Raw genomic sequence first — 23,428 nt, 5'->3', positions numbered from 1 at the left:
TCCTTCCTTCCTTCCTTCCTTCCTTCCTTCCTTCCTTCCTTCCTTCCCTCTCTTCCTCCCTCCATTTTTCCTTCTATCTTTCCTTCCTTTATTCTCTAACTCCTTCTCTCCCTCCCTCCTTCCTTCTTTCCTTCCACCTCCTCCTTCCTGGAAGGGACCTTAGTGGCCATTTATTATCATCCTCCCTGTTCTAATTTTTGTTGTTGAGTCATTTCAGTTGCGTCCGACTCTCCATGACCCATTTGGGGTTATCTTGGCAAAATTACTGGAGTAGTTTGCCATTTCATTCTCCAGCTCATTTTATAGATAAGAAAACTGAGGCCAACAGGTTTAAGTGGCTTACTGTAATGTAATGCCAAGGAAAGGCAACTTCCCAGGTTCAAAATACCAGCATAGGTGCTCTCTATTTTATTCAGTGACAAACCAAGAACAGAGAAGATCAAAACATGACATCATTCAAAATACAGCATTTACTAAGTGTGATTAAATAATCTCCAAGGACTACCCCACCCCAGGACCTTCCAATCATTCAATCAATTACAAAGTCCCTGTTCTAAATACTTCTCCACCCCTAGGCTATACCTTAATTAAGTCCACCACAAAGCCCCTCTTCTCAAATGGAGATTAGTTTCCAAACATAAGGTCAAAAGTTCCCCACCCCTGGATCACAATTGAATCTACCCCAGAGTTACATCAAGTTTAAACACAGCACTTAATACCCAAATGGAGCTCTTTTCTTCATCTTGACACGAGGCAAGTTCTCAGCAATCTTAGTTCCTGGGGAGACAAGGCTTAGCAAGGCCATAAGATACATTGCCAGTCCCTTCATGAATTTATCCTCTGTCTGTAGAACAGTCCTAGAACCCCTGAACACATTAGCAAAGCCCTCTCCCAGGATTTCTGTAAACATACAACAAGAAAATCCTTCTTCAGGGCTTCTGAACCAACAGAAAGGTTCCCAGACCCCTGCAACAACAGCACTGTCCTTCACCAGTGGACAGTATTCATTCTGTATGCAGGACAGTCTCCAGACCCCTGCAACAACAGCACTGTCCTTCACCAGTGGACAGTATTCACTCTGTCTGCAGGACAGTCTCCAGACCCCTGCAACAACAGTACTGTCCCTCACCAGTGGACAGTATTCACTCTCTGTCTGCAGGACAGTCTCAGGGCTTCTTAGCGAACAGCCAGGTTCCAGGACTTCTTCAACAAAAGGACAGTCTTTCACCAGTGGACAAATCTGGCAAAACAACATCAAAACAGACAGACAAAGTACCAGCATAACAGCCATATCTCCTCAGTCCTTGGCAGCTCAGGGGGCAGGTCTCAAAAGTCCAGGGCAATTCAAAGCGGCCACCAGCAATTCTCTTAGTCTCTCTCTCTCCACGAGGTGCTGCTTCTAAAAAGATCTTCCGCCTCTCTCTAGTGTCTCTCCAAATCTACCTTACCAGCTCCTCCCAGTTCAGGACTTTCTTTTCACATCAACAAGCCCATCCCACAGGTGGGATTAACAAACTCTGGGTTTTAACACAATCAATTTGAAAACCAAGCCAATACAGGGGGAATCTTTAAATGCCATTACTATCACACTTACCCAGGGTTACATAGCTGGTAAGTATCCAAGGTCATCTAGCTGCCTTCTAATTTTACTCTAACTTAGTTGAGGAAACAGATCTGTGGAAGATGTGGTTTGACTAAGGTCATATTAGTAACAACAAGCAGTGCTGGGATTTGAACCCAGGTCATCAGTTTATCATCATAGATTTGAAGTTGTAAGTGAACCTAGTTCTCATCTTGTCCAGGTCTATTTTTATAGATGAAGAAACAAACTCAGTGAGATAACTCGCTCAAAGTCCTCTTGTTCTTCTTTTTCAAATTCAGTGCCATGTCTGCTGTTCCTAATCTTTTGACCAGTTTCTTCCATTTCTCCTGGCTTTCTCTTTTCTTTTCCATGTTTCTCTTTATTCTCTATGTCTGTTTGGAAATGGCTTTAAATGCTTTCCCCAGAGTCATTGCTCTGCCAATTTTCTTGATTTCCAAACACATTGGTTGGTTTTCTGGTAATCCAGATCAAGAAGCTGACTTTATTTCTTCTACAGAAATACTGTCTGTGTTTCCAGCAACTGGGAGCCTGGGTGGAGGAACAGACATCACCATCACAGGAGACTTCTTTGATTTTTCTGCCCAGGTTACAGTTGCAGGTAGTAATTGTCTTGTAGTGCTGTTTGGGGGGGTAGTGATTTTTTTTTCTCCTTTTGATCAGTGGGAATTCAATCTCACAAAATTTCTCGAGCACCTATGTGTAAAGGAATTCCCTAGAGATTGGGGAGCTTAAAAAGATAAATATAATTCCTCCCTGTCTTTACAAAGCTTATGATTCAGTAGAGGGGATGATAGGGACAGGGGCTGGACTTGAGATTTCACTGATACAGGGAACTTTTCAATGTGGAAACTCCCTCTATAAGTGCAGATCAGAACCTTAGAAGATACTTAGAGTTTCATAATATCAGATTGTTTATTTATTGTCTTAGGCAGGGGGGAAGGGATGAGAGTGAAGGAGGAATAGAATTCAGAACTCAAAACATTAAAAAAAATAAAAAATTGTTTTGACATGTCATTGGGGAAAAATAAAATATTATAAAAGGAAAATAAATGAAATTTATGGTTTTAAAGACTGGCCTAGCATAGTGGTATCAAACTCAGACTGAAACAGGGGTCACTAAACTATACATCAGGACCCTTGCAGGCCTCATATTGACTTAGAAAATCACACATTAAAATTATCTATATTTTATTATTTTTTATTTTTTTGTTAAATTTTTCCCACTTACATTTTGATCTGGTTTGGGCTACACTCCACAGTGTTGCTGGCCATGTGTTTGACACCTCTGTGCCCTGAGAAATAAAGTGACTTGTCTAGGTATAATATATGAAAAGTCCAAGAGGTGTAATTTCTTGGTAATCAATCATTTTATTAATTATGGTTAATGAATAATTAACAAAATATCATCAATGACTTTCTTTAAAAATTTTTCTTTCTCTTTTTTTTTGCTTTTTGGAGGGGGAAGGCAGGGCAATTGGGGTTAAGTGACTTGCCCAAGGTCACATGGCTAGTTTTGTGTTGTGTCTAAGGTTGGATTTGAACTCAGGTCCCCCTGACTCCAGGGCTGGTGCTCTATTCACTGTGCCACCTAGCTGCCCCCAATGTCTTTCTCTTGTAAACCAAAGATGAAATTTGGGGGCCGCTGAGAGTTTTTATGTTCTTGGAAAAATGGATTCTCCCAACAGGTGGGAATCAACTCTGGTTAACAGTTAATGAGAGAATGAATATTATAATAAGAGGTGGGCTTATTTTAGTGAAGGGCTGGAGGATGTGACTTTGATCATGTCACTCTTACTCATCTTTACCCAGATCACCCCTGTCTTAGGCAATCTAGACAAAGAAATCTACCTTTACCCAAGTCATTTATGTCCCAGTTGGGTGGGATCTTACCCAAGATCTAGGGATATATTAACCCAATTTCTTCTGTTGGCAATGCCTTTCAGGAGGACTGGGCTTTGAATAAGGAAATAGGAGAAAACCCTGAATCCCTCAATATTAATTGGTTATCAACATAAGAGAAACATAATCATTTCTTTCACCAGGATTGTCACACAGACAGTATGTAACATAGGTGAGACTTGAATGCAGGTGTTCCTGACCCTGAGGCCAACTACCCATCCACTATGCCACACTGTCTTTCCAAGAGAGGAGAGAAGACCTATACAAATAAAATATAGAATGTGGAAATGCAATACTTGTATATATAAATACTTATATATATATGTACACACACACACACACACACACACACAACGCTATGTGAGTACAAAACAAGTGGGAAAGATGTTTTCAAGCTGAGGGGTTTGGGAAAGGATTGTAGAATCTTAGATTTAGAACCACAAAAGAATTTAGAGTGGGGTGACTAGGTGGCACACCGGCCCTGGAGTCAGGAGTACCTCAGTTCAAATCCGGCCTCAGACACTTAACACAAAACTAGTGGTGTGACCTTAACCCCAATTGCCCTCCAAAAAGCAAAACAAAAAACAAAACAAACAAACAAAAACAATTTAGAGTTCACTTAACCCAACCTTTCTACTTCACAGAAATGAAAAATAGGATCCAAAGAATTCAAATGACTAAATCACAGTCTCACTAGTAAAGTCATATCCCTTGACTCCAAATCCAGTTCTCTTTTCCCTGGGCTACCCTGTTTATAGAAGAGAAAGTCTTTAAACAGGACTTTTAAAATTGGATATGAATTGGACAAGGGAAGATGGCTGCAGAGGGCTTTCTAATGGGAGGGAACCCTGTGAGCAAAGGTATGAAGGTAGGATGGTGTAGGAAAGTGCTTTGGGGACAGCTATCTCTTTGTATCTCTTCCTTTTTTGATGGCGTGATGGCTTCCTCCCCTCCCACCAATGTTTCAGCAACTCAACATAGTATAGTAGAAAGAATACCTGGTGGTCAGGAGTCATGAAACCTGTGTTCTAGTCTTGGCTCTGCCTGGAAAATGGAGGAATTAGAATAAATGATCTCTGGGATAATCATAATAGTTAACATTTGTATAGTGGTTCCTATGTGCAAAGTACTTTACGATTATTATCTCATTTGATCTTTGCAACAATCGTGGGAGGTAAAATGATGCCCAAGAGAGCTTAAGCAACTCAACCAAGGTTACCCAGGTAGTGAATAGTCATGATGAAATTTGATCAGGCCCATTAACTCCAGAACCCAGACTCAAGATGGCGCCTTCCACTTATCTTTCTATTTCGGATTTTTTTTGACTCATCCCATTTTTCTCTCATGTTGTTATTAGGCATCCCATGTGAAATCAAATACATTTCTCCAAGGGAGATCAAGTGTACCACTAGGCCCCTGAAGCAGGGTACAAAGCTCACTTCACCTCAACCAGGTAAGGAGGTACCAGTGCACTTCTTGCTGTTTTCTTTAGGGGAGGCACGGGGTCATGAAAATCTCTCAGCCATGAACTCAACTGAACTTCAGATAACTACCACTATGCTTATGAAACCAAGGTCCTGAGTATGAATTCTAAGTTGGACAACTAGCTTTGATTTGTTCCACAGCTACAAACTACATCCCTAATCTTGGCCCACCATCTCACTAATTCACAGAATTGTTTACTAGAGAAAAAGAGAGACAATCCATCACAGCTTCTGGAGATACAACTCCAAGTGCATGCCCTAGTGATGTTGGCAAAGCAGTCTCAAATTTACCTGTAAAGAATGCTATGATTACCTCATCTATGTTATTTTGTCGTTCAGTCATTTTTCACTTGTGTCTGACTCTTTGTGACCCCATTTGGGGTCTTCTTGGTAAAGATACTGGAGTGGATTGCCATTTCCTTCACCAGCTCATTTTATAGATGAGGAAACTGAGGCAAACAGGGTTAAGTGACTTGCCCAGGGTCACACAGTTGGTAAGTGTCTGAGGCCATATTTAAATCCAGGAAGATGAGTCTTCCTGACTCCAGGCCCAGCACTCTACCCACTGGGCCTCTTAGCTGCTCTCATCTATGTTAATAGACAATAACAATAATTAATGTTTAGGTAGTGCTATATTTGCCTATATTGCCTTATTTTATCAATAATAGCTAGCATTTATATAGGGTTTACTATATGCTAGGCATGGTGCTAAGTACTTTACAATTATTATTTGATTCTCACAACCACCCTGTGATATAGGTGTTATGATTATCCCCATTTTACAGATGAAGAAACTGAGGCAAACAGAGGTTTAATTCCTCAGGGTCACACAACTAGTTTAAGACTGAGTTTAATTCTCACAGAGAGGTGCTACCATCATCCCCATTTTTCAAATGGGAAAACTGAGCCTCAGAGACTTTCAATGACTTCATCAGAGTTAAATAGCTGAGGATCATAGGATTAGGGCTTTAGATCTTGATGGAATATCAGAGGCTTTCTAGTCTGTCCCATTTCTTTTGCAGATGAAGAAACCAAGGCTTAGGCCAGACAAAAGACTTACTCAAGGTCATATATGTAGTAAGCATCAAAAGTGGGATTCGAACTTGTCACCTGACATGAGGGCCAATGTACCACACCACACTGAATCTTTATGAGTGTCTGAGGAAGTAGTCCCTGCTCCAAGCTGCATGTTCTGTGTAACATATACCTCATTAGGTATAGACAAAGCCTATTAGAACTTAGACACAGGATTGCAAAGAATGTCATTCAAATGTCTTTCCTTCTCCCTTATGAGCAGCTGTTCTCTGCCTTGAAATGACTTTACCATCAGTTAATTGTAAATGAAACAGGCAAGAGTTGGAGAGGAAAATGCAGCTTGTTCTACCACTGGGCCTTAAGAGTGTTTAAAATCCACCCTCTCAGGGATCTGAGATCAAAAGCTTTTCAAGGTGTGTCAAACAGTGCTGGAGCCCATGCTGTTTCCCTTTAGGAACAACAGGCTCAGGTGTAGTTAGAAACTGAGGGCAGGTGGTATGTCACCTGCCCCGGATCCAGGGGAGATACCCTTGGATTCCACATCAGGGGACTAACTGCAGAGGGGCTGCCTTTTATAGTTGACAACTGGCAGGAGCCGTTGTCTCCAGAGTGCCAAGCACTTAGACGAAATTGGCACAGCGGGAAAAGACACCTTTCTAAGGAAAGGCCATTCAGGTGTGGAAATGGCTGCAAAGCTCCTGCTTAGGGATTCCCTGGGGTCCAATTCTTCCGTCTCGACTCTGATGAAGTTCCCATCTAAGGAAAGGAAACCACCGAAACGAGTGATTGAAAGCAACAAGTCTTGCCTGCATAAGGAAAGAGTACTGGGTCCCTCTATGAGCGAATAATCCCTGTGCTGGCGTCTCGGGTAACAGTGCTATGATACGCTGAATGCAGCTGTTTGAGAGGACAATTTAGCAATGTCCCTTGCCTCAACAGGGGTCTGTGTAACTCCCTTGTGGGAAGACAAACCACTTTTCTTAAAGCAGGTGTTCTTAACTTTTTTTTTAATCTTGGGCCATTTTGGCTGTCTGGTGAAGTCTATGGATTTTTTCTCATAAACTGTTTTTAATCCAATCCAATCCAATAAACATTTATTAAGGGCCTACTACCATATATGCCGGTCATTGTGCTACATGCTTTTTAAAGGCATAAAATAAAATGCAATACATAAGATCCAAAAGGAAATCAATTATATATGATATGATACAAATATATACCATACATGATATATAAATATATAATCATTATATCTATATAGTTATATATACCAAAGAAATGTATTCTTTTAAAAGAAAAGAAATACTAAACCCTTATAAATGTATCTATCACACACATAAGGGTTTTGTGTTTCTTTTTTTTCCCCAGTGAGGGGGAAAAGATGGGAAGGAGGAAAATAATGTTTGATAATTGAAAAAGTAAAGTTTTATTTTAAAAATTCAGACCTCAAGTTAAGAATCTCTGATTTGATGTAGCCTTCATAGTAGTGCCTTCCTCCTTGCCACTCCTCCCCCCTTAGGTGGTGAGTGTGATTATCATGTTTTATTCATTTTTAAAAACTATTTTCTTGGTTGATGATGCTTATCTGAGCATATCTTCCTCAACACACACACACATGTGCACACACACATACACACACTCAATAAACTCCAGTGACTCTCTTTTACCTCTAGGATCAAATATAAAATCCTCTGGTGGTGTTTAAAGCCCTTCATAACATGTGTCTGTCCTCCCCCCTTCCCCATACCTTTCCAGTCTTCTTATACCTTAACTCATCCTCACATACTTTGAGAATTCAGTGACACTGGCTTCCACAAACAAGATAGACCTTCTCCCAAATGGTCATTTTTATTGTTCTTTCATGTCTGGAATGTGCTCCCCCCTCTTCTCTGCCTCCTGATTCCCCTGGTTTCCTTCAAGTCCCAGCTAAAATTCCACCTTCAGCAGGAAACCTTTCCTGATCCCCCTCAATTCTGGTGTCTTCCCTCTCTTGACTATTTCCAACTTTTTCTGGATATAGCTTGTTTGTACAAAGCTGTTTGCATGTTGCCTTTCCCCTGTTAGACTGTGAATTGTTGAGGGCAGAGACTTTCTTTTGCTTTTTTTTGTAATCCCAGTGCCTTTAGCTCAGTGCCTAAAACATAATATATGATAATACATGCATTTTGATCAATTAACTTCTTGCCAATGCGCAATTTGGCCCTGGAATACCTAAAAACTAAACATAAGTAGCAAACGCATGCATAATGCCTCATTGCTTGGATGTACAATCTTTTTTAAAAATCATTTCCCCCTCCATCACATTTAAATACAATTTTTAATATTTTAAAAAAGTTTTGAGTTCCAAATTCTATCCCTTCTTCCTTTCTTCCTCCCCCCACCGAGACTGCAAACAATCTGATAGAATTTGCATGTGTGTAATCATGTAAAATATTAGTTATTTTGTGCAAGAAGACTCAAATAAAAAAGAAAGGAAGAGAAAAAAAGAAGGAAGGAAAGAAGGAAAGAAAGGAAGAGAAAAGAAGGAAAGAGGAAGGAAAGAAAAAGAAAGAGAAAAAGGAAAGGTAAAAAATAGTATGCTTCAGTCTGTATTTAGACAACATTAGTTCTTGGAGGTGGATAGCATTTTTTTTTATCATGAGTCCTTTGGGAATGTCTTGGATCATTATATTGCTGAGAATAGCTAAGATATTCACAGTTCTTTATTGTACAATACTGCTGCTACCGTGTACAGTACTTTTTTACATCAGTTCATGTAAGTCTTTCAGATCTGGAATCTTACAGAGAAAAGTTCTTGCATCAAGTGTGTTTGGGGGGCTTGCCCGATCATCCAGAGGTGGGGAGGTAACCTCAAGAATCCTTGAGTGGAAGGACTTCTCAAAACTGGAAGCAACCCTTATGTACATCTAGTCCAGGTCACACCCAATCATTAATCTCTTCCGCAATATGCATAAGAAGTGATCATCCCTCTTTTACTTATAAACATCCATGTAGGGGGAACATATTGTTGAGAAAGTCCACATCAGTTTGGGGCAGCTCTTTTGGGGAGGAAGCTTTTCCCTACAAACTCAACCAACCTAGATATGCCGTTACAACTTCTGCCTATTGCTCCTAGCTTTACCCCCAGGATCCAAGCAGAACAATCCTAATCCCTCCTCCCTATGACAGTCTTTCAAATCCTAGAATTCGAGTCAAGTCAATAAGCATGTATTAAGTACCTACTTATGCCAGGCACTGTGCTAGGGATGCAGGCTTATCCAACTCTTCGTGACCCCATTTGGAATTTTCTTGGCAGAGGTACTGGAGTGGTTTGCTATTTCCTTCTGAAGCTCATTTTTACAAATGAACTGAAACAAATAGGGTTAAGTGACTTGGCTAGGTTCATACAGCTATTGTGTCTGATGCCAGATTTGAACTGAGGAAGACAGGTGAGCCTTTCTGATTCTAGGTCCAGAACTCTACCCACTGTACCACCTAGCTGTTAGAGACACAAAGAAAAGCAAAAATAGTCCCTGCCCTCCAGGAGTTCACAATCTAGTGGGAGTTAACTCACCTATCATGTCACCTTTTTCAGCCTTACCTCCCCAGTTATAGCTTTAATTATACATTAGCTTCTTTGCAAATTCTCCCTGTTGCTTCTTTTTTTGTCCTCCTGTGTCAAGCAAAGTTGAATCCTTCTGAAGCATTTGTTGTTGAATTATTTCAGTCATATTTGGCTCTTCATGACCCCATTTGGCTTCTGTAGCATGGTGCCTTGGAAAGAGTGCCAGATTTGGCATCAGAGCACCTGGATTCAAATCCCAGTTTTCCCACTCTCACTGCCTATATCACTGGCCTCATTTATCCCCATGTGGAAGGGAAATGAAAGGGTTGGATCGGATTGCCTTTAAAGCCCTTTCTAACTCTAAATATTTATGTGAATTGATGGTTCTGTAACCACCCTTTAAATACATGAAAACAATTATCACGTTCCTCCCAAACCTTTTCTCACTCAGGATAAGCATATTCACTTCCTTCATTCAGTCAGTCCTCATATGACATTATTTTAAGGACCTCACCAGACATGTTGCCTTTCTCTGGATGTTCACCAGCTTATAAAATCTTGCCTAAAATACGGTGCCAACAAATGAATCTAACATTACAGATATTTTCTAACCAGGTCAGAGGACAGAGGACAACACCTCCTGTTCCTGGACACCATGCCTCTCGATGCAGCCCTAGATTGCTTTGGCATTTATGGCTGTTATATTACACTGTTGAGTCATATCAAGCTTGTAGTTCAGTATAACCCTCAGATATATTTAAAGATGACCTGCTGCCTTCCACTTGTGAAGTTGGCTTCTTGCCTCTAGATAAGGATGTTGACTAACTACAAGTAGTTCCCCCATCAAAAATAGTCATACATTTGTTTCCCAACCAGAATTCCCCCCCCCCCCAGTATGCGACTATATTTGATAGCCTGTTTTCCAAATGTCCATTCCTTATTTTAGTCTAATGTTATTGAACCCTAACAAGTGTTTCTTTCCATGCACATTATCTTCATTCCTCTGTTCTCTGCCCTTTTCTTCCACTCAGAAGTGACCCTTTAGAGGAATTTCCTACTCTTCTCAAAATAAACCTTCTAATTAATATTCTTCAACTATTCCCTCTAGCTTAGATGCTAGGTTCTATGCTAAGCAGCCCATCTGGCCTCGAGCATCTTTGCATGATCCATAGAACCTCTCCTACCAATTACATATCCTGGATTTCAGCTGTCTCATCTCGGTCTCTCTCTTCATTCCTCTCACATTGGGTTGTTGATGACAAGTTGTTATTAGCAATAAATTAAAAATGAGTGAATGAGCAAGCATTTATTACTAGGCAACTGCAGTGTGGGGCAGCTAGCTGCCAAAGTACATAGTATAGTACTGGACTTGGAATCAGGAAGTTTCATCTTCATGAATTCAAATCCAGTCTCAGATACTTACAAACTGTGTGACCTTGGACAAGTCACTTAGCCCTGTTTGCCTCAGTTTCTTCATCTTTAAAATAGGTTGGAGAAAGAAATGGCAAACCACTCTATATCTTTGCCAAGAAAAACCTCAAAAAGGGGGTCATGAAGAGTTGGGCATGACCGAAACAACTGAACAACAACAAACCTACAATGTGTCATGCATTGTGGTGGGTACTTGGGAATATAAATTTTGTCCACATGGAGGAGACAGAATGTAGGATCATAGGATCAAAAATTTGGAATTAAAATGTGACCTAAGAGGTCACCTAGTCCAACTCCATTTTATACTTGAGGAAACTGTGACCCAGAGAGATTAAAGGACTTGCATAAGGTCATATAGATTTGTTAACTAATTAGCAGAGCTGGGAATCTAATTGGATTCTTTAATTCCCAAACCAATGCTCTTTCATAAAGGAAGTTACAGAGATTGTGAGTGTAGCCACAGGACAATCAATTGTCATCCCTTTCCAATGTCAATGGTTACATTGATAAAATTATTATTCTCAGAGCAAGAGCAAGGAATGGGAGGGGATCAGATTGGTTAGTGTAATGTATATCTATGGTGGCAGGGCAGATGGCAAGATACACAGATTGAACAAGGCATGACTTCCATAGTTTTCTGGTGGATGACTAGATGGTATGGAAAGCATGCTAAGCAACTAGCTAGATATAGTATATTCGATGAGTTTTCATTCATTCAACAGATATGATAGTTTAGTCTCAAGGTAGAATGCCGAAGATGAGTGGATTAATTCCCCCAGGTTGGGTGGATAATAGGGAGATTGGTTTCCAGAGTCAGAGGTTTCTGTTCTTGGTAGGGAGAAATGGTTGCTGTAGCAAGATACTTGCCCTGAATAGGCTGTAATTTCCTTGTAGATGAGTGTATGGGAACAAGAGGAAAAAAAAGTCTCAAAAATAGGCCCCAGATAGTAGAACGAAATGGAAAAGTACTGGGGCCAAAACCAGAAAAATTAGAGTTTCTGCTTTGAAAGAGCTCAAATTCCAATTTGGGGAGACAAAACATATAAGAGAGTTCAGTTGCATGGAAGATGGAAGGGCCTGGGGTTCCTTAGGGTTTAGCAGTGGGCAGATGGCAAGACTGAGGGGTCATTAGGGGTCTAGTGGGATCTGAGTGAGTAGGGAGAAGGGTGGGGCTACTGGGGAAGGTTCCATAAGTCTGGTGGGATCTGGCCTTTGATGCCTTGTGGCAGACTCTTATTGGGCAGGGTTCATGCTTTAATAATAATTTAATAACCTTTCTTTCTATTTAAATGTTAGCTATATGGTAGATTCAATAGACCTTCAGTTTAGAGTCTAAAGGCTTCTGATTCTTTAAATGGCATTTATCTTACAGGCAATCGAGGACTTCTCTTTGAAGTTGGAGACTTTCAGGAGGGCACATATCTCACTAACACTACCCCTGGCTATAGATGGCAGATTGTTCCCAATGCAAGTTCCCCATTTGGATTCTGGTCTGAGGCAGGGCAACGTTTCAGGTATGTGATAAATTTTTGGAAAAGGCGGGGGAGCCATGACATCACAAACAAAAAACTTGCACTGAGAAAACAAAATATATATCCTTTTGAGGGGAGGGTAAGTGAGATTTTAAAAGCATCATTTTGTTTTTAAAGGTATTTACTTACTTAATAGATATAGCCTCTGTACCACTTGGCCTTGGGTATACTAATTAGCCACTAGTTAGAGCTGTGCTGGAGCCGGCTCCTACTGGAAGACATAATAATTATTAACTATTCAATGTGAGCATATATACTTTGGAATCAGCAAATTCTAAAAATCAGGACTTGATTTATTATTTTGTTGATTATCTTGATTTAAAATGGAGAAATTGTTAACAAAAATGCAGATTAAACTGAAAACTGTGGTACCATAAATTGCTCCCACCCCAGAACCCCTTGTTACACATTTATCAGCACACTATAGCATTAGCTGATTGAATAACTATAGAATTTAGTCTCTTAGGCTAAGGGCTGCCAGCCTTTTTGTGGCTCAGGACTTTTTTGATGTTAACATTTCATGGACTAACACAAGACTGTAGTTAAGTTATTGGTATCTGACCTTGAGAGGTAGCATGATGCTGTGGATAGGGCACTGGGCCTGGACTCAGGAGAACCTGGGCTCAAATCTCACCTTAAAGACTCATTGTGTGACCCTGGGCAAATTTCTTAACCTGGACTCTGTGACCTTGTTTGTTATTGTTTGATTAATTAAAAAATATATTTTGATACCTGCATTTCAATACAATTGGTTTTCCCTGAGATACGGGTCTGTGGATTTCATTGGACTAAGGCTTCACCAGACTGTTAGAGGAGACTGACATGAAAAGAGATTGAAAATCTCAGACATAACCTCTCTGTGTCCCCCATGCCCAAATCTGTGCTTTCCCTTTTCTGTGATACAGTAGTCATGTTCATTCCTACACCTGCTAGGCCCAAATGTTTTAATTCAGTGTGGCATGTGGAATTAGAGTGGTGGGTGGTCAGTGGTTGGGAACACAATGAGACCATTTAACAAACAACAATTTTCAAATTCAGCATTTAAATAAGTGAATATGATGGGGAGACAGTGTGCTACAGAGGAAAGAGAGCTGGGTCTAGAGTGGAGAGCCTGAATTCCAATACCATCTATGACACCTAATTTATCATCTCTGTGTCCTTGGGCAAGTCATTTAACCCCCTTGGGCCTCAGTTTCCTTATCTGTAGAATGTGGAGGTTGGTCTCTACGGCTTCTGAGGTTATTGGTAAAATAATAATAATAATAATTAATAATAATAATAACAAGGCACTTGTAATGGTGCTGGAGTTACAAATACGGAAACAAAACAGGAGCCCTGCCCTCAAGGATATTACATTCTACTTGGGGGAGGGGTACAAAATGTACTTGGAGAAGTAAATGCAAAGTCATTTGAGGAGGGAGAGAATCCTAAAGATTGAGTAGATCAGGAAATCAATCAATCAATTTTGATTAAGCAACAAGCCAGGCATGTGCTCTTCTCTGGGGATACAAAGAAAGGAAAAGAAAGCCCAGCGTCTGGACTTAAAGAATTCATGGTAAGATGGTATATATCCAAATGGGAGAGATTGTACACGCACGCACACACACACACACACACACACGCGCGCGCGCACACGCGCGCACACACACGCACGCACACGCACGCACACACACGCACACACACGCACATGCGCGCACACGCGCACACACGCACGCACGCACACGCACGCACGCACACACACGCATGCATACACGCACGCATGCACACACACGCACGCACACACGCACGCACACACACACGCACACACACACGCACACACACGCACGCACACACACACGCACGCACGCACACACACGCACACACACGCACGCACAAGCACACACACACACGCACGCACACACACACGCATGCACGCACACACACGCACGCACACACGCACACGCACACACACACGCACGCACACGCACGCACGCGCACACACGCACGCACACACACACGCACACGCACACGCACGCACACACACAATCAATACATGAAAGATAAATACAGAGCAGATGGAAAGTAGCCTTAGAGAGAACGGAACTAGTGCTGGGAGAACCAGGAAAGGCCTGGAGGAGATGATTCTTGAAGGGGGGTGAGGATTCTAAGGTTAATTGTTTGGGATAGAGAGAATTCCAGGTGCAAAGGACAGCCCATGCGAAGGCACAGAGATGGAAGATGGAGATGGGAGTCTTAAGGGTGAAAAATGGCAAAGAAATTGGTATGACTGGATCTTAGAGTGAATGCAGGGCAGTCATGTAGGAATACTGGAAAGGGAGGAAGGAGTTAGTTTGTAAGGAAATTATTCTGAGAATGCTTCGTAAAGAAGGTAGCACTGCAGCTGATCTTGTAAGGAAGGTAAATATTCTGAGAGGTAGAGACATGGAGGGAATGTATTCCAGGCAAGGGAGGTGGGGTGGACTGGGGATAGGTGTTGTGCAGTTTGTGTGAATGCATATACTTCTAACACTGGATCATAGATTTGGAACAGGAAGGCCCTTGTTTACAGATCATCAATCTCCAATCTCTCTCTGTCTCTCTCTCTCTCTCTGTCTGTGTCTCTCTCTCCAATACAAGGGAAGAAAAGACCAGGAGAGGACTCTTAGGTTCCAAAGAGAATGGGGAAGGACTGAAATTTCCTGGGTCTTATCCTGAGCAAGGTTCCAATTTGAGAGGAGCAATGAGGGTAAGGGATGGATGACAGGATGTGCCAGATTGGCAACAATAGTTACAGGGAAGAAACTAGAGCTCCACCTGTGGGGAGGACTCAGATTTTCTTTTTTTTGGTGATTATTGTTTTTTTTAAATTATTTTTTAGTTTACATCATTCATTTCCACACTATTTTGAATTACATACAAATTTTCTCCCCATTTTCCCCTACTCACCACCCCAAAACAGCGATCCTACTGAATATCCCATCCCCCAATCTGCTCTCTCCCTTATCTTCCCCCATGCCCCTCCCAATTTCCAATAGGGCAAAATGGATCTCTATGCCCCAGTGCCTGTACACCTTATTTCCCAGTTACATGTAAAATAATGATGATAATAATAATAATTATATATTTTAAACATTTTATATTAAACCTTTGAATTCCAGATTCTTTCTGTACCTCCCTTGTCAGCCATCCTTACTGGGAATATAAGCAATTCAATATAGGTTGTACATGTGTAGCTATGCAAAATATTTCCAGAGTGGATATATTGTGAAATACTGATTATATTTCCCTCCATCCTATCCCACCCCACCTAGTTCTATTCTCTACTTTGATCCTGTCCCTTTTTAAAGTGGGTGATTCCAAATTCCCTCCCTCCCAGCCTGCCCTCCCTTCTATCATCCCCCCTCTTATCCCCTTTCCCCCTTCTCTCCTGTAGGGTGAGATACCCTATTTAGTGTGTATGTCATCCCCTCCCTAAGCCTAATTCAATGAGAATAAGGTTGACTCATTCCCTTTTGCCTTCCTGTTCTTCCCCTCCATTGTAACAGTTTTCCCTTGCCTCTTCTATATGAGATAATTTACCCTATTCTATCTCTCCCCATCTCCTCTCATTATATTCTTCTCTCGTCTCTTAATTTCACCTTTTAAGTATCATCCCTTCCTATTCAATTGGTTCTGTGCCCTCTATCTATGTATACCTGTACATATATATATATATACACATACTCATACATGCATTCATACGCCCATATACCCTCCTATATAGACATATATTTGTATGTATTCCTATATATGCATATATGTGTATATATACATATATGTGTACATATGTGTGCATGTGTATATATACACACATATCTATTCCCTTCAACTATTCTCATACTGAGAAAAGTTTCATAAGTTACAATTGAGTGTCAAATTTTCTATTCAACTGGTTTTTTTCATCAAGAATGCTTGAAAGTCCTGTATTCCATCGAATAACCATATTTTCCCCTGAAACATGATACTCAGTTTTGCTGTGTAGGTGATTCTTGGTTTTAATCACAGCTCCTTTGACCTCCGGAATATCATATTCCAATCCTTTCATCCCTCAGTGTAGAAGCGGCCAGTTCCTGTGTTATGCTGATTGTGTTTACACAGTATTCAAATTGTTTCTTCCTGGCTACTTGTAATATTTTCTCCTTGATCTGGGAATTTAGGAACCTGGCTATAATATTCCTAGGAGTTTTCTTTTGGGAATCTTTTTCAGGAGGTGATCGGTGGATTCTTTCAACCTCTATGTTTCCCTCTTGTTCTAAAAACATCAGGACAATTTCCCTTGAGAATTTCTTGGAGGATGATTTCTAGGATCTTTTTTTATCATGACTTTCAGGTAATCAATAATTTTTAAATTATATCTCCTAGAACTATTCTCCAGGTCTGTGGTTTTTTTCAATGAGATATTTCACATTGCTTTCTATTTTTTCATTTGTTTGGATCTGTTTAATAGCATCTTGATTTCTCATAAAGTCACTAGCTTCCATTTGCTCCAATCTAATTCTGAAAGAAGCATTCTCTTCAGTGAGCTTTTGAGATTTTTTTTCCATCTGGCAAATTTGGCTTTTTAAGGCATTCTTCTCCTCATTTACTATTTGAGCCTCTTTTGCCATTTGAGTTAGTATATTTTTAAGGTGTTATTTTCTTCAGTCAGGTTGTTGACTCTCATTTTACAATTTTCTTGCATTATTCTCATTTCTCTTCCCAATTTTTCCTCCACTTCTCTTATTTGGTTTTCAAAATCCTTCTTAAGCTCCTCCATGGCCTCTAAGCAGCTTATTCTTTTCTTGGAAGCTTTTGGTGCAGGAGTTCTGACTCTGTTATCTTCCTCCCGTTCCATGCTTTGATCCATTTTGTCCCCAAAAAAGGAGTCCAAAGTTGGATTACTGTGCTTGCCTTGCTTTCCTCATTTGCTCATGCTGCCACTCAATTACTTGACTTTTGAGTTTTTTTTGCCACACTAGAACTCTGCTACCAGAGTGGGGAGCTTTGTCCCAATGGCTGGGATTTTCTCAGCTGCTAGAGCTATTAGTTGTGTGCCTTCTCTGAAGCCTCCCCATGCTCTGGCAAACTGGTCACGTACCCCAGGACCTCCATCCTGGACAGCAATCCAGACCCAAGCAGGTTAAAGCAAGAGCAATTACCCCTCAGACTGGTCACTTGGTCCCCACAATCTGCAGGCCAGGAACTCTGAAGCAGCCACATGGTGGCAGCTACATGGCCACAGCACCTCAGCCTCTTCTCACCCCAGGGGCAAAGGCCAGACCACACTCCCAAATTCCCTGTTCCCACAAAGTCTACACTGACCCCTGATTTTGTTCTTAGCATCTATGGGTTGATAATTCTGCAAACCGCCACAGCTGCTGATGATCTGAAGTCTCTCCAGCCGGCGGCTGGTTGTGGCCACTCTGAGGCTAAAACCTCTGGTTCATGTGGGGCTGGGCTCAGCTCCTAGAGTGCTGTTCTGACCCCTTCCTGCCGGCCTGCTGGACTGTCTTCAGTGGGAGGTTAGCTTCTCTCTGTCATTTTGTAGGTTCTGTAGCCAGCTCTGTCCAGTCCCGGCCCTACAGTGATAGGCCTGGCGATGGCCCTTGTGGTTGGTGGGTCAACTTGCCGCCACATTGATCAGGCCTGGTCAGGGCCTCTCTGTGCCCCGGGATCCAGGCCTCTGCGCTGGCCCCCATTGTCTTCTGGGCCTCTGGGCTGGCCCCTGTCATCTTTGAACTCAGATTTTCTTGAAGCAACAAGTCTTTATGATCCAAAACATAAATTTAGACAGTATCATATGCACATAATCAAGTTTCAAATGCCTCATATGCCTGGGTCCCTGTGTCTCTCTCCCAAGTACTACAAAATAGGGTAAGGTGGTATTATGAATAGGACACTTGACTTGAAATCAGGAGATTTTGGATTCAATTCCCACCTCAAACACTTATTAGCTGTGTGGCTCTGGGTTAGTCCTTTAAATTTTCTGTGCTTCAGTTTCCTTATCTATAAAACAAGGGAGTTAGACTCAATGGGCTCTAAGGCACTCTTCCATTTTCATGCTAGTTTTTTAGGTCCAAGTCCATAATAGTTTTTTTTTTTTGGAGGGCAATTGGGGTTATGTAACTTGCCCAAGGTCACATGGCTAGTTTTTTTTGTGTGTTTAAGTGTATGAGGCTGGATCCGAATTCAGGTCCTCCTGACTCCAGGGCCAGCTCTCTACTCACTGTGCCACCTAGCTGCCCCATTGTTGTGTTCTTGTAACATATGAATGGCTCATCATTATGCTCTTGGTTAGAAAAAGAAAACTCTCTAGCTATGGGGTGGGTGGCTGGGATCTCAGCCTTTTGCTGGCAAAAGTCACTCTCTCATGTGGCTCTCAGGACTGTTGTATACCCTTGTGTCATAAGCAAAAGGACATAAGGAAATGCCAAAGACAGGATTAACCATAGGTGCTTGTGAAAAATCAGCTTAGGGTGATCAGATATGGTCTTAAAAAGAGTAAAAAACCCCCACCCTTATAAACAGGTGCCCTCCTCCTTTAGTTGATGGAGGATGGACGAAGTGGATAAAGTTGCTCTGTATTTGTTTTTAAGTTCCTCTATATGTGTTTTTTAATTCAAGGACTCCAACCACCTGGCTGAGTGATCCTGATAAAAAGTTTTTTTTCCTTTAGCTTTCCTTTCTCATACTCCCTGAAAGCACAGGTTTGAGGATAAGGTCTCATCATATTTCCACACATGCTGCCCTGATCTTACTCCAAGTATGTGAGTGTGTGAGGAATGAAGAGTGGGGGAGGGTGTGTGTGGGGAAGCCCCAACATCTCCTTTATTTCCCTTCATTCTATTTCTTTCTTTATCTCAGGAGACCAACAAAATAGTCTGCAGGTCCAGACTATTCCTAGCCCATGTATAGGAGGGGGTACATTATGGTGCTATCAAAAATCCTCAAATTGGACTCAGTTGTACCTGGCATTGTGAAAGTGAATGGGTATCACTGGTTGGGGAATGGCTGTACTGTTGTATCTGAACGTAATGGAATATTATTATTCTTGTCTGGACCTGTGACTTTATTGGTTAAGGGAACTCTCTCTGCCAAAGCGTATCAGCAACTGTTCTGTTATTTATAGTAAGTGACTTTCCTGGGATCACATAACTCCGGTATGTGTCAAAGGGAAGACAGGGTGGTATGATGGAGAGAGTCATAGCCGTTGGTTTGAATGCCATTGCTAAAGATTACCACCCATATAATTTTGGGCAAGTTATTGGACTTCCCTGAACTTTGGGTTCTTTTTCCATTAATTGAGGGGTGCAGACTAGATGACCTTTAAGTTCTATATCTCAGATCCTATCAACCCAGCTCTTCCTGAACCTAAAGCTGACTCTCTACCCTCTATCCTACATTGCCTCTTAGTATATTATTGTGCTATAAGAAATGAATAATATGAGAAATTCAGAGAAACATGGAAGAATTTATGTGAACTGATGTAGAGTGAATTAAGAAGGACAATAATATATATGACCACAACAATGCAAATGAAAAACAATTCACTAAAAAGGAGCAGAATTCTAAGCCAATGAAACACCAATAATGACATTTCAACTAGATGATTAAAGATGAAACATATTTCCCTCCTCTCAGCAGAGAGGAAGTGGAATACTAATGCAGAATATATATACATATATGTAATATTATATATACATATATGTAATATTATATATACATATATGTAATATTATATATACATATATGTAATATTATATATATATAAAATCAGTTACTTAGTTCAGGGGAAAAAGCCAGCACCCTGAACTTCAGAAAATACAAACAGAAATTACAAGCAGACAAAAAATACAGAGAAAATAAAGCCTTCTCCAGGGTCAGAATGCATCACAACCTTCGTGACCCACTGCCTAATTACAAAGTAACAAACGGTGAACCTTCCTGAGAAACAAGCCTCCCCTAAGCAAGTTTCTCTTGTTGCATTCCAAGTGACGCCCATTAAGGGGCAGGGAAGATCTTCAAATTCCTTTACCATTACAGTGGCACAGTGGATAGACTTTAGGGTCTGGAATCAGAAACACCTGAATTCAACTTAACTTCAACTACTTACTAACAGTGTGAGCCTGAGGAAGTCACTTAACTTCTGTCTGCCTCAGTTTCCTCAGCTGTAAAATGGAGATAAGAGGCAGCTAGATAGCACAGTAAATAGAATGCTAGGTCTGGAGTCAGGAAAACTCATCTTCCTCAATTCAAATCTGACCTCAGACACTTATTAGCTGTGTGACCCTGGGCAAGTCAATTAACCCCGTTTGCTTAATTTTCCTTAACTGTAAAATGAGCTGGAGAAGGCAATGGCAAAGTACTCCAGTATATCTGCCCAGAAAACCCCAAATGAGGTCACAAAGAGTCAGACATGACTGAACAGGCAACAATAAAAAGAGAAATAATAAGTGTTACTGTTCACATCAAATGAGATAATAATTATAAAACACAGTGCCTGGCACATAATAAGAGCTTAATAAATGTTTGATCCCATTCACCTAGTCACCCAGGCTTACAAATTAGATGTTATCCTTGACTCATTACTCTCTTCACCCTTCATATCCAATCTTCATCCTTCATACCCTTGGCACCCTGTTGCCAAGGACTGCTCATGTCACCTTTGTAACATCTCTTGAATATGCCCATTTTTTCCTCTGATGCTGTCACCATCTTCATCATTTCACACCTGGATTGTTGCAAAAGCATCCTTGTTGTTCTTCCTGCCACAAGTCTCTCCCCACTCCAGTATATTTTTCACTTAGCTGTCTAAAGTATAGGTCTGACCATGTTACTGGTGGTGACCCTCCCACCTCTCTCCCCACTCAGTCAGCTCCATTGGATCCCTACAACCCCCAGTATAGAATAGAAAATGCTCTTTTGGGCACTGAAAGCCTTTCATAACATGTCCTCTCTCCTCACCTTTCCAGTCTTCTTATACCTTATACAGCTTTCCCCCATTCCTCCATCTCCCTCATGAACTCTGCACTCTTCATATTCTGACTCTGATCATATTCACTGACTGTCTCCCATGCCTGGAAGACTCTCTTACCTTGTTCCCTTCTAGTCCCAGCTAAAATCCTACCTTCTGGGGCAGCTAGGTGGTGAAGTGAATAGAGCCCCAGCCCTGGAGTTAGGAGGACCTGAGTTCAAATATGGCCTCAGACACCTAACAGAAAACTAGCCATGTGATCTTGGGCAAGTCATTTAACCCCAATTGCCCTGCCTTCCCCCCTCAAAAAAAAAAAAGCAAAAAAAAATCTACCTTCTACAGGAAGCCTTTCCTGATCCCCTTAATTCTAGTGTCTTCCTTCTGTTGATTATTTCCAACTTTTCCTGGATATAAATTGTTTGTACATAGTTGTACATTAGTTTTCCCCATCAGACAGTGAGCTCTTGAGGACAAGGACTGGTTTGTTTTGGTTTTTGTTTCCCCTTTCATCACATCCTCAGTGCTTAGCTCAATGCCTAGTGCATAGTAGGCACTTAATAAATATTTATTGACTGATTATAAGAGAAGAGTCACTTTCAGCACAGTGAGCAATGGTGGTAGGATGTGTCTTCCTTCCTTCCTTCCTTCCTTCCTTCCTTCCTTCCTTCTTTCCTTCCTTCCTTCTTTCTTTCTTTCTTTCTTTCTTTCTTTCTTTCTCTCTCTCTTTCTTTCTTTCTTTCTTTCTTTCTCTCTCTCTCTCTCTCTCTCTCTCTCTCTCTCTCTCTCTCTTCCTTCCTTCCTTCCTTCCTTCCTTCCTTTCAGGGTGCTTGGGATCTATGTTTGTAATATCAGTTTGTAATACCACTTTGTAACATAAGTCTGTAAAACCAGTTTGTAAAATCACACTTCTTCCCCCATAACTCTGCCCAGCAACAACTCATGAATTGTTTATTTCTGCTTGGAACAGTGAAAAGCTACACCTGTGAATATTTCACAAAAGTATCTATAAACATTCCAGCTTAGGCAACTATTATCTCCTCCTTGTATAGTGTCCCACTGCCCCCATGAATCCTTTGGTACCCTGTCTCTAGGTTTACTCCTTGGCTGCCTCCATGAATCCTTCAGGACTCTATCTCTGGGTTAACTCCTTAGCCTATTATCCACACACTGAGTCTCAGTTAGCCTTGGTTCCCAGACATCAATCTTGTCAAGCATGACATTGATGGGTGGCAGACTGGGCACTTCTCAGTAAGCCCTTGACCGCTAGCTGACTTAGTGACATTTCAAGCCTAAAACCACACCTCCAGGTAGCACCCCGTTGGGCTTTTTCCCAGTGAATTATGGTTACATTAAAAGTGCATGCTGGGGAGGGGGGAAGTGTGGCCAGGTAGCACAGCAAGTAAGAGCACCGGCTCCAGATGAGGGGACCTGGGGATCAGATCCAGGCTCAGATACTAAGCACCACACCCAGAAATAACTGGCCGTGTAACCTTGAGCAAGTTACTTAACCCCAATTGCTTAAAAAAAAAAGTGCATGTCACTTTAAACACTAGCCCCACCTTAACTCCTTCCTAATCCCACCCTTAATCACCTAGTTAGCATAACTGGCAAGGGTTCTACTATGGATTATCCTATAAAAACCTTAATTCTCCCCCTTTAAGGTTTCAGGTCCCCTAAAGGACTCTTGCCCACTGTACAGCCTAACAATAAACTTGCAGGTCCCCTAAGGACCCTTGCCTGCTATAAAGCGCACAATAAACTTTTACAACTCTGACTCCAAGTTTGCTTGGGCCTGCTGAAATCTTTCCAGACTGCATCGAAGGCTTTCCGGTCTTAGATTAAGATCAGAGTTCCTGCTGAACCATATTGCCATCCCTCATCATTTCTTTCTTTCTTTCTTTCTTTCTTTCTTTCTTTCTTTCTTTCTTT

The 23,428-nt window shown here is 41.3% G+C and overlaps 1 protein-coding gene across 1 annotated transcript in view; it reads left to right on the top strand.

Moving 5' to 3' along the window:
- PKHD1 (PKHD1 ciliary IPT domain containing fibrocystin/polyductin) overlaps positions 1–23,428 on the top strand; it is a 669,991-nt gene that overhangs the window by 51,935 nt on the left and 594,628 nt on the right. Inside the window, exons 12-14 of the mRNA XM_069070581.1 lie at positions 2,100–2,201; positions 4,860–4,955; positions 12,369–12,510. Of these exons, the coding sequence (XP_068926682.1) occupies positions 2,100–2,201; positions 4,860–4,955; positions 12,369–12,510 (340 nt within the window). The remainder of the gene's footprint in view (positions 1–2,099; positions 2,202–4,859; positions 4,956–12,368; positions 12,511–23,428) is intronic.

This window comes from Petaurus breviceps, unplaced genomic scaffold, assembly GCF_028583685.1.
Source record: "Petaurus breviceps papuanus isolate PSGF00001 unplaced genomic scaffold, PetGlider_PUasm1.0 90822, whole genome shotgun sequence".
Lineage (NCBI taxonomy): Eukaryota > Metazoa > Chordata > Mammalia > Diprotodontia > Petauridae > Petaurus > Petaurus breviceps.
The sequence above is the reverse complement of the archived record's forward strand: the minus strand, read 5'-3'. Positions and strand labels throughout refer to the sequence as shown.